The following is an 11,840-nucleotide window of genomic DNA, read 5'->3' as shown; positions in this document are numbered from 1 at the left end:
TTTTTATTGGGTATTGGTTATTCTTTTACTGGGTCAGCGGTAGTTATAGCGTGCGGTCGTGAATTTCATCCCTCTAGGTTTTCGTCGCTCCTAGTTGCGTACCTTCTGCTTTTTCGAGAAGAATACGACTTTTCCTGCTTCCTAAGGACTCCAACATTTCATTTTGCAAAGTTTGACCTTTTCACTGGTGCAATTTCAGCAAACCACAAGCATTCCTCTCCGTGAATACAAGTCCGCCAATTTGTTTTAGCGATACGTGGAAAAAGTTTCCTACACTCAAGGATCCGCTACTACGCAAATTCCGATAGGTGTTTTCAACAGACTCGACTCCTTGTTAGTGATGATGTTCCCTCTAACCCTGGTCCTGTTACAAATGCTTTCAAATGTTCCGTTTGCTCCAAGACCGTCGCACGGAATCCCCGAGCTGTAAATTGTGACTAGTGCCATAAGTAGTGTCACATTAAATGTGGACAAGTCAAGCCGAGGGATTATAAAGTTTTTCAAAACATGGCTTCTTTTCACTGGGTCTGTCTTCCCTGTCTTAAGATAGGGCTAACTCTCAACGATTCTCGCCTCCATGTTCCCGCTACCAACGAATCTGCAAGCGTTAACATCCAGGAGCCTGTAGATCCATTGCGTTCCCTTTGACAATTGGTGGGAGATAAAAATCTTAAAATCGACCACTCAAACATCAATGGCCTGGTTAACAAACTTCCGGAGGTCCAATTATTATTGGAGGTTGCCAATTTTGATATTCTTGGCATTACGGAGACCCACCTATTAAAAAAATATTATCCTAGTGGGTGACTTAAACAGTGACATAACTCCCGGCCTAGAGTCAAATGAGTCTCATTTCGGGAGACGTTTCAGAAGGATTTTGTGCAGCTACGGTCTGAAGAACATCATCAACAGTCCTCATTGTAACAAGTCAGCCAGCGAAAGTTCAAACGTCTGGTTCCATTGACTTGGGAATATCCGACCACCATTTGATTTTTCCTGTTTTTAAAAGGGCTAGAAGTAATCCCAAGTCACTTGTGACCTCAACAAAGAAATATAAACAAGTGGAAAAAAACAACTTAATACACATGCAGATTTTGAGCATGCTCCTTGGCATCTTGTGAGTTTGTTTGATGATATCGATGATTGCCACTTCATCTGGAACAGCTTATACAACGACATTATAAATGACCATTTACCATACAGGAAAGCAAAGATCAGATCTAAATCCCTCCCGTGGACTGATTCTTCCATTAGGAAAGGAATGAACAAAAGATTTAAACTCTTAAACGAGGCCAAAGCCTCTGAAAATCCAGTGAAATGGAGCCAATATAGAAAAAAAAAGAAATGAGGTAAAAAAATCTGTTAAAGAGGGCCGAAGCGGCTTATTGGAATGATCAATTTAACAAATCAACCAATCCTAAAGAATTTTGGAAGCTGACAAACCAGGTGCTAAGGAAAAACAAAGTTACCAACTTTGGCCCAGTTATGGATTACAACAACAACAACAAACTAATAACTGATGATTTAATGAAAACAGAGCATCTCAACAGTTTTTTCATTAATGTCACTGAAAACCTCACAACACAGTTAAATCCTCTAGACAAGTCAACCATATCTACCTTTGTTACAGGGATTACTCCCACTAAAGATTGCACAGATATAAATTGGGAGCTTGTCCAGAAGGCATCAAACCCTAAGAAGGCTACGGGTCCAGATTTGGTCTCACCCAGGGACCTTTTCTTTGTATCCTCTGAATTAGTTGCCTACAGCTTACTTCCACTTTATAAGAACAGCTTGAATAGTGCTTCATTCTCAGACAATTGGAAACTATCTCATGTTACCCCTGTGTTCAAGAAAGGGAAACCATGTGATGTGAACAACTACAGACCAATTTCTCTACTTAGCATTCCTGGGAAGATACTGTGGCTGTGGTGTGTAATTCTGTAAAAAACCATTTACAGTCCCACGACCACCTACAACCGGTGGGGCTTTAGAAAAAATTGTTCAACCGAGGGTCTCTTGCTTCATATGACGGAAACTTGGAAGTCAGCTCTGGATCAAGGCCTGGTAGCGGGAGTACTATTTGTCGACTTCGGGAAGACCTTTGACTTTGTTAACCATTCTATCCATTCTGTTAGATAAACTGAAGGCCACTGGAATATCGGGCTATCTCTTCTCTTGGCTTGCAAACTACCTGTCTAACCGGACCAGTTTGTTCAAATTTCTGGAAAGAAATCTGCTCGTTAATCTGTGAAGTATGGAGTACCACAAGGGTCCATTCTGGGACCGAGATTGTTCTCAATATATGTTAATGATCTGCCCGAATCTATATCTTGTGGTGATCTCTATATGTTCGCTGACGAAACCACGGTTTTTGCCATTGGTAAGGATACAGACATGATCATCTCTTCACTTCGACAAATTTTATTTCAGCTGCACACATGGTGCACAGCCATCAGACTAATTGCTCATGAGTCAAAGACTGAAGCAATGATAATATCTAGATCAAACTTTATTGCCCCCTAACCAGCTTTAACATATGGCACCAAGACCATCTTGCTCAAGTCTTCATCTAAATGTCTTGGCTTAACTATTGACAATAGTTTATCTTGGCAGGATCATATTAGGAATATTTGTAAATTGTTTAACAAGAAATTGGCTGTTCTAAAACGAATTAAATTCCTATCTCATTCCATTTTGGAATCTATCTATTTCAACTCAATTATTCCTAGTGTTGTGTATAATATTGTTGTTTGGGGCTCTGTTTCCTCGGCACTTATGGAGGATATTGATATTGAACGTATTCATATGAGAGCATTATAGATTGTCTACAAGCTACCTATGACCAACTGATGAGATCAAGAAATTGAGGCAATGGAATCCCATCTCTTCGTATTATGTAAAGAGGCTGCTGGTTGTGACCTACCAATCCTATCATGGTTCAGATACAGAGGAACTGAATATTCTTATTTCTAAGGCAAAACCCAAGTACAGTTTAAGGAGTTCTTTAAATATAGAAGTGCCAAGACCAAGATCTGAAATTGGCAGGTCCTCTTATAAACACAGGGCCGCGTTGGCATGGAACCTTCTTCCGCATCATGTCAAGGACTGTGCAGATTTAAGATCATTTAACGGATTGGGCTTAATGCGAACAAACATCTACCGAATTGCATACATTTTTCCAGAGGTTCCTGCTGTGTTTCAATAAAAAAAAGTTTCATTTTTTATATTTTTAGATATTTATTTATTATTTATAATGTTGAAATCGAGATACCGGTATAACATTGAAAGGGAAAGGTCGAGCCGATGATTTTTGGCCTGCTCAAATGAAATCCGTTTAAGTCTTCCATTTTATCGCAACCAAGCCTTCTTATGGCGTTTCTGTGTTACTATTGATCAGTTACCGAATGGCCTCTCCACTTCCTATCTAAGCGCTCTTTCTTGCCCGAGGAGTCGGAAACACCCGCACGCACCCACTCCCTACCCCTTCCTTCCTGGAGGAGGCAACCGGAAGTTGTTTTTAGGTTACCTTTTTTACATACTTGAAAATTGCCTTTAACTTGAAATAAACCTTGAAATGAGAATTCAATCAAACTTTCTAAGCACCATGACTGTTTTACAGATAGTCTTTTTGGGTAGCTGGAACGTGGGTCATTTGGAGTTTCTCTGTTTACCGACTATTTAAACGACTCGATCAGGCTCGAATTTTTCAGCCTCTGTAGACTTTAACTGTAGATCGGCGCTTTGTAAGACATTTTTTGGGAAAAAATAATATCAATCCTAAGGACAATAAAAACACTGAAATTGTTAAGTATGAGATCAAGTATGCAGGGCTTGAAGTAAGAACCAACTCTTAAATCGTTGATGATTTTGCCGGTAGTTGCCCGATAGAACGAACTTTTCAACTGACCAAAATAAGTAATGAAAAACTAAGAAAATTATGACTTTGCTCCTGTAAATTTAAGATTTCGCTTTAATAATGGAAGGCGCCAATATACATCAGGGGGCATAGTCAGCTAAGAGATCCGTAGGCCCGAACCTACGATTTATTTTCCGCCAGCTTGACTTTTTTTAAACGTCGGAATAAATATTGAACTTTTCAAGGGAATAGGCCTTCCGTACACCTTTTCCCGCAACGTCTGGAGCCCTAGACAGTAGGTTTACCACTGCACCAACGTTAATATATAGATTTAGCCAAGCCTAAAAGCGGAGCTCGCATTTTTTTTTCCCGCACGTCTCAAGGGCACAGCGCCTTGCCCCGGCCAGAACTAGAACAATGGTCGTCCGACTCGGAGCCCAGTGCACTGACCACTAGACTACTGAACAAAGCCGTGGCGTTGGCGTGCCCGCGGTACAGTTGACCACGCATGTTAAAAGTAGCACCTTGTACTGTCGTGCGGTCGTACATCCAAATTTTTTCGGCTTGATGTGTTACTACTATTTTGTATAATTATGGGGCTACGCTCTGCGAGCTCCGCTATTATCAACGTAGCAATCTGCCGCTGTTTCAGCGAAATGTACTGGAGTCTCTAACCCAGGCATCACACCAGTTAAATATAATCTTAAAGCAAGCTTGTCAGTCAACTTTGATCGACATGCAATCCACAATTCGTCCGACATTTGTCTTGAAGGTTTCTGTAACAAAACATGTAAGCAGAATTACAAGGAATCACGGGAATGGAGGTTAGAAGATTAAAAGGTATTTTCGAGAAACACAAAGCCTTTTTCCTAAATGGAGGGAGAGTTTGATCATGCAAAAAGGACTCACACCCTCTACAGTGGATGTAGAATTTACCATTCCCCACAAACCAAAAACGGAAGTGTTTGAATCGCAAAGACTTTCGGGTGGCAAACACTTCCGGTGCGGCACCGAATGAAATTAGCTGTCGAAACAGCTATTACGTAAAGAGTCTGTGCTCTAAATGATTACATCTTATAAATCTCATTAAGAACTTAGGGTAGCTGACTTTCCTGCACAACCCCACACTACTCGAAGACAACGATGTAGTCCCAAAAGAAATCTACTGTTTCCGCTATAGCTTTCTTTACCTAAGAACTGTATGCAACTGTATGTGGAGATGCTGCCTTTTCCTGTTTCCTTTGTATGTTTAAATGTAACAGCACTGCCTTGGCCCCCCTATAGAGCTGGGTTTTGAAATACTTGCGTCTTGTATGGGGCAAAATCAGGGTAAAATAAACAATTTACACTGATGCTGTAACAAAAGTTTTATTGTAAGGAAACTACATTCTTTGAACAATTTACATGACCATATTATACCCTTCATTTTTGTTGAGGAAAAATTGTCAGGAAGTTCAAAAATTTTGACAAAAATTAATAACATCCAGAAATAACACAAATGTTTAAGTATTACATAGTGTAATAATTCAGTGAAGGCTAATTATAAATTGTATTATGTTAAGTGAATTTGTGCTCACCCTTTACTAAAGAAAATAAAATTGTGCTGTTAACAAGTCATAGGGTTTTTTCTATATAAATATTCTATATTTTCCAGGAAGACTTAACATCTTCAGCATCACCCTTTTTGCACAACCAAATCTTGATCTCCAGTTTTTCTGTCTTTTGAATAATTCATGGCCTTAAAAACAGCACAATGAGCCAAGAAAGATTCATCTGTGTCTGTAAAGAGAAAGAGAGAATGTGTACACAAAACAGTTACATTACTATAATTACAATTAATAGAAAAAAAAGACACAAAGAAAACATCAAACAAAGCCAAATTGTAGTTTGTGAATCCTGGTTGTTAAAAATAAATCAGTCAATTCATTGGATTTTTTTCTTTTGAGTAACAAGTAATACTTTTAAGAAGCTAGTTTTTCACTTTCAATGTTTCTGCCTCAGTTTGCAGAAGTCATCCAGGGTTGACACAATTTTCCCCCACATTAATTCTCATATATTCAATTGAAAGTGGGTAGAGTTTGAGCTATTAATCATGCTGCAGTGACTTGATTAGGGAGTAGCAAATTCAATAGAAATTTTTACCGAGTTCTGCTGTGTCTCAGCCTTTTAAGGTTCACATGTGAATGCCTAAAACATCCAGTTCATGAAATCAATTTTTTTAGTCTGTGATTAAAATATTACCTCCTGCAGCATCAGACAACTCCACCCACTCTGCTAACCACTGTACCAGTGCCTCTGGGTCAACATCAGTTGTGTCCAGACCTCTAGAGTGACACACCTGGAAATGAGTAAGAAAATGAGGAGTTAGACCACCAGTTATGTTTGCCTCCAGGCCAACATTAATGTTAAATAATTATGTTTCTATTTTGTTGTTTTTCCCCACCTCCCAACAACCAACAAAAAAAATAAATAAAATCTAAACTGGGCCTAAGAGAGGGTGAGGAACTAGGAATGATCCTTAACTCAGAAATCTCTCTCACCACTTTCAGTTGATCTTCTTGGAGATTCACAAGTCCCTCTTTCTTTATAGCAGCATCTTCCCTCTTAATTGATTTTACCAAACGCTTTAAGCGAATACGCAAAAATGACTTGGGTAGCCAAGGAGTAATTAACCACACTTGGCTAAGTTTTTTCTGTGGAATGGAAAAACACACAGATTAACAGATAACATAATTTTACATCAGAAATGAAACCTGTGATTTGCATCTGAAGGAGAGATCAAAAATCTGATTTTCAATCAAACAATAAAGATGAGGATGAAATGTTTTCTTCTGTGGTTATCATCCAGCCCCAACTACTTTCTACCTCCCTTAAAAATGATTATTACAATCATAGCTATTGCTACCTTGTAGACAGCTGTTCTCTTAAATATTTCTCCCTAGATCCTAAAGATTTGCTAATTAAAACTTTTACCATGCATGAGGGAAAGAATGAACAAGAAATTCATTTGCTCACCAGATGGTAGCGTGGTAAGTGATCAAAGCCAAGAAGATTCCCTTCAAAGAATTCAGCCATTTGCAACAGTTCCTCATTGGACAAATGCTTTTTGTTTACAGCCTAATATAAACAAGTGCAGTGAGTCACTCATCCTTGAGTGATAAAATTAGTTACTGGTCCCAAGGTCTTGAGAATGACCCTCTGCTTTTTTTTTTTCAAATGGACCAACCCTGTCCAGTAATAACTAGATATCTATTTTATTCTGCTGGTTTGCTTTTTTCCACTTTTTGTACTTGGTGCAGATAAAATTCTGGACTATGGTTTGTATTGTAAAAAGCTGTAATGGTTATGAACAAGCAATGAACTCATCAGATTCAAGAATTTGAGACCCTGGCCCTCTGAGATGCTTTATAAAAAATAAATGGTATTTTAAGAAAAAAAGCAAGAGAGGCAGACTGGCCTTACAGTTAGTGTCCTGGACCCAAAGGTGAGAGGTCTGGGCCAAGATAGAGCTTGGTCATTGTGTTATATCCTTAGGCTGTGCTGCATGTGCCACTATTTTTGTTCACACCACATTTTAACATCATTTGTGATCTATAACTGAACAGACCCTGGACAACATAGAATCTATTTGTTAATTCAGCCTTTCCCATACCTTAACTGAGGTGGACATCAGGTCTGTAGAATATCTGCTTGCTTTGTATCTTAAGGCCAATCTTCCAACTTCTCTTACAAGAGGAAGTTGATGTTTTCGTCGTCTTCTTACATCTTGCTGAGCAAATTTTTCACGTTGGTGAGGTTGCCAATAATGATGAGATAACAGTTGTTTTGGATAAAGGAATCTGAAAGTTAGGTAAAGATTGCTGAGAGTTGATTGAAGAAAGGGGGTAAGATTCTAAAGAAACTGTGGTGCTGTGTTGGAGGGAGAGTATAACAAGGTACTTTAGTATTTTCAACTGAGTTGATAACGTAAATTGGCCACCGTAGAGTTTCAAAGCTGACATTTCAAGCAATGGCCCTTTGTCATCATTCTAACAAGGAGCTAATGCTTGAAACATCAGCTTTTAAACTCTTTATGATGGCCAATTTATGTTATCCACGTAGCTGATAATATGAAATTACCCTGTTGGTGAGGGTCAGTTACTCTGGACCTTACTACTAGTCATGGCTTCAAATTCTGTTGCTGTTTTGTATTTCATCTTTCTCACTTCACAAGAACAACTTAAATCTATATTATCCTTTTTGATCATAATCCTGTTAACTCTTTCACTCCCATGAGTGACCAAAACAGAATTTCTCCTTACAATATCAATATAATATCAACCAGGCAAGTGATGAGATTAAAAAAATATATATCTTCAGGATTATTGGTTGATCCAATACTAAATTATCTGAACTAACATTGTAAGAAATGTATGGTTGACAGTAAGGAGAATTACAAATTTGATCTGGGAGTTAAAGAGTTAAAAATGGACATGAGAGTTGACTTTGACTGTATAAGTTTCCAGAATTAAGCACAAATCATTTATTGAAGAAGCTTCAACCTAATTTACAGAAAAGTGAATATGACTATGATATGGAATGGACTTAGGATATGGAATGGACTTAGGAGTGAAACACACAGTCCCGTACTTCATCATGCATACAGTTCTTGAGTAAAGAAGACAATTGCAAAAATAATAGATTGTATTTGGGACAATAGCTTTGCGTTAAAATAGCATGGGGCTATAATCTCTCCTAATCCAATAACAATAGCTAAATTTAAAAACAGCAATTTTGTACATTGCAATCTATACCATGATTTAATTGTTGAAACACTTACGCTACAAATGGAACTGCATAACCCAAGAATGGAATGAAGAATCCCACAACCACAGGCAAACTCTTCAGAAGATCTTTTCTTGTCTGTGAAATGCATAAGCTTACTGTAACCTCAACAAAGACATGTACCAGTACTTTTCAAAGGACTTATCTTGCAAAAGAAAAGCTCTTTCAAATTTACCATTCTCACCTGATGTAGATGTAATATTTCCTCTGTTTTCAAGACCTCCCAGTTGTAATTATTACTCTTTAATTTTCGCTGTATCTGAAACATCACTTTTACATCTTTTCCTAGATGTTTACTTCCAGCCACAAATGTGCTAATAACTTTGCGGAATTTTTGATATCTCGTCAAATCTGCCGATCTCGCTGCATTTCTCGGTGATGTAGAAAAGTTCTTTTGAAAACCATCATTTCGATTGTAAATAATTCCAGTGAATCTTAAATAAACAAATGTCCCTTGCTGAAGTCCGTGGTATTGGCGATAATTCAAAACATGAGGATACAAACACTGCAAGCGACACACATTTGGTGTCGCCATGTTTTCATCTGAATACCGAGGGTAACTGGTAACTAGGGGTCATGCTACCAAATCATTTTCTTAGCGAGGATAGGGTAGGGCGAGCTTTTTTTAAATTTTAAAATTGGTTCAGAAAAAAAATTGTTGGTATTCTCAGTCAGTCAGAAAACTAATTTTTGAACCATCGACTTTTAAATAATTTAGTTTTATACATCCTAGATATTTATCTATTACGAAGAAAACTGTTTGAAAAATATTCCCTACCCTTCCTCCCTCAGCATTGTCAGATTAAATCTTTTTTTTCCTCGCCCCAATCTTTTCTCGAAAAGGGTGAAGAAGCATGGCGGACCGATTGCACATATGAATCTTGAAAAAATTCCAAATTCTGTGACGGTTAGAATGTTATCCTCTAGACTATTGTTTCATACAAGCAGTCGATGTTCCACCCTCTGCTTTCAAATCAACGCTAAGACAAAGCAAATTGTACAATTTCGATTCGTTCACGGGACAAATATTCTCAACAACCGGAACTTGCCTGATCAGTGGTTCTCGAAGATTTCTAATGCCGTTTCCATCAAGAGTGAACGTGTAGTGAAAAATTCCTACGAGAAAGTTGGCGGGCTCTTTCAAGCGTTGGATGATCTTTTAGGGATCTCCGATGTACAAGAAGCTCAGACAGGTGTGAAAAAGGCAGAAAATGAATTTATGTCTACCCGGGGTAAAGTGCAGTCCGCGAAATCAAACCTGAATTCAGCGCAAGAAAAGCTAAGGGACATTCGCTGTAAGTTAGACCGGATTCCTCGAGACGACGAACGTTATCTAGCTTTAGCGACAGAAGAACACAAGGTTCTGCTGGAGGAAAAAAAGTTGAAAGGTGAATACGAAGATTTGGAAGCTGTGGAAAGAGACCAGTTTGCAATCCTGTCAGGAGCTGTGAGGGACTCCCACGAGAAAGAAAGGGCAAGAGTGGAAAGGACTAAACACTGGTCTGTGATTGGCTCTATTGGTGGTGCCGCACTTGGTAAGTATGCTGGCCCTAAGCCCTATCACTGTGAATAGTTATCAAAAGGGAATTTTTCCTCAAAAGATTGATATACTTTCAGGCTGAAAAATGGTAAGATGTTATGAAAATGTAAACCAGGGAATATAGTTTGATTTAACTAGAAATTCTCAAATCTAATATTATGAGAAATTTATTGCAGACAGTAGTGAGAATTGATATTCAGATCATGGGAGTGAAAGCTTGGACAAAGAAGATCTGGCATAAAACAGCGCACCTGGGCCAGTCTTAAGGGTGTGGTAGAAGTCAACAAGATTGAATATACAAAGAATCACTTTCAAGTGCACTGCATGCAATTTTACAAGCACTTGTCATGCAGCAATATTGCAGTAGTAGAGCATTTTAGTTTTGTTGTGGCTGTACAACTCTAATAGGTCCAGTAAGTATATATTTGCAAGTTAGTTAGGAGACTGAGCTTTCAGATCTTAGGAGTCTAAGAGGTAAATAACTCTGATTTGTTGTAATTTTACCTGTTGACATTTTCCTTTATTTTCAGGAATCTTAGGCTCAACTCTGGTGAACTACATCCGCTTGAAGCAAATCAAGAACTCCATCAAGGAAACTGGGAACACATTGATAGGAAAGACTGATGAGCTTGCTGATCTGGTAAAAGGACAGGAAAATCAAATAGGGAGCCAGACAAATGATTTGAAGGAATCTTTATCTACACAAAGTAAATTATTAGAGCAAAAATTTGAGGAGTTGGCAGGCTTGTTAAACCTACTTACTCTAAATTTAATTTCGGATCCTTTAAAGGACTTGGGGATCCATGTTCAACCAGCTTTGGATCCTGAGCATTTTAAGAGTGCACACTCTCCCATGAGTCAAAACCAAGGTAATATTGAAGAGCTGATAAACAGTGTTGTATCAAGAATTGACTCAGTTCTTGAGGTCTTGAAAATTGATCGGTACGAAATGAAGGAAGATTTGAAGACATTACAACAAAACATAGTTACACTCGACAGTTCTGTTCTTCACTGCAAAGAGAGAACTGTTGAGGAGCTAGACAGACTTGTTAAGTCCATTAAAGATAGGTCTCTTTCTGCCAGTGACTCTGTGGAACCTTCAACACAGCATGTACCCGACAAATTTGCTGAAAATACACAGTGGTGGACCAAGGCAAGTACATTTACATCACTAGTATGTACTGCATTGACAGCTTCTGTTCTTATAAATGAGTTTTTCAAATAAATGAATAGAAATCTTAGGTTATGACTTGTAATAAATGTATACTGAACTAAGGTGTTAATTTTGTTTTATATTTAAGTCCTCTCTTTAACCCTATGCACCCTTCATCAGTATGCATATTCTCCATACTGTTCTCTATACATTTCCTAAGGTGCTGACAAGGAGAAACTGTTAAACAATGAAGAGCTTCTTTGATTAGTGATCATATCCTTTATTCTCGTGTCCTTAATGTGTGATGTTAGGGTGTAAAGAAGAGCTTTAAGACAGGTTGGAATGTGTAAAGTTATACTTGGTCTTTATTTTCAAAGTGTGCATTAACACCTAAAAAGGATAATAATGTTTGAAATCATCTGCTATTCGTAAATTTACATTTTTACTCTGGAAGATAAATCTTT

General features: G+C 38.1%; 2 protein-coding genes across 2 annotated transcripts; one reads left to right on the top strand and one right to left on the bottom strand.

The window, feature by feature from the left end:
• Positions 1-5,213: 5,213 nt before the first annotated feature.
• LOC113679733 (LETM1 domain-containing protein 1) lies at positions 5,214-9,287 on the bottom strand. Its single transcript, XM_027196699.2, has 7 exons — positions 8,868-9,287; positions 8,679-8,761; positions 7,512-7,698; positions 6,875-6,976; positions 6,400-6,552; positions 6,101-6,197; positions 5,214-5,638 (listed from the first exon to the last, which is right to left on the bottom strand). The coding sequence occupies exons 1-7, from the start codon at positions 9,216-9,218 to the stop codon at positions 5,535-5,537; spliced, it is 1,077 nt and encodes a 358-aa protein (XP_027052500.2). The 5' UTR covers positions 9,219-9,287; the 3' UTR covers positions 5,214-5,534.
• Positions 9,288-9,462: 175 nt separating this feature from the next.
• LOC113679732 (mitochondrial potassium channel) lies at positions 9,463-11,498 on the top strand. Its single transcript, XM_027196698.2, has 2 exons — positions 9,463-10,218; positions 10,754-11,498. The coding sequence occupies exons 1-2, from the start codon at positions 9,558-9,560 to the stop codon at positions 11,446-11,448; spliced, it is 1,356 nt and encodes a 451-aa protein (XP_027052499.2). The 5' UTR covers positions 9,463-9,557; the 3' UTR covers positions 11,449-11,498.
• The last annotated feature ends 342 nt before the right edge of the window (positions 11,499-11,840 follow it).

The sequence above is a fragment of the Pocillopora damicornis genome, chromosome 14, assembly GCF_964200805.1.
Source record: "Pocillopora damicornis chromosome 14, jaPocDami1.2, whole genome shotgun sequence".
Classification (NCBI taxonomy): domain Eukaryota; kingdom Metazoa; phylum Cnidaria; class Anthozoa; order Scleractinia; family Pocilloporidae; genus Pocillopora; species Pocillopora damicornis.
The sequence above is the reverse complement of the archived record's forward strand: the minus strand, read 5'-3'. Positions and strand labels throughout refer to the sequence as shown.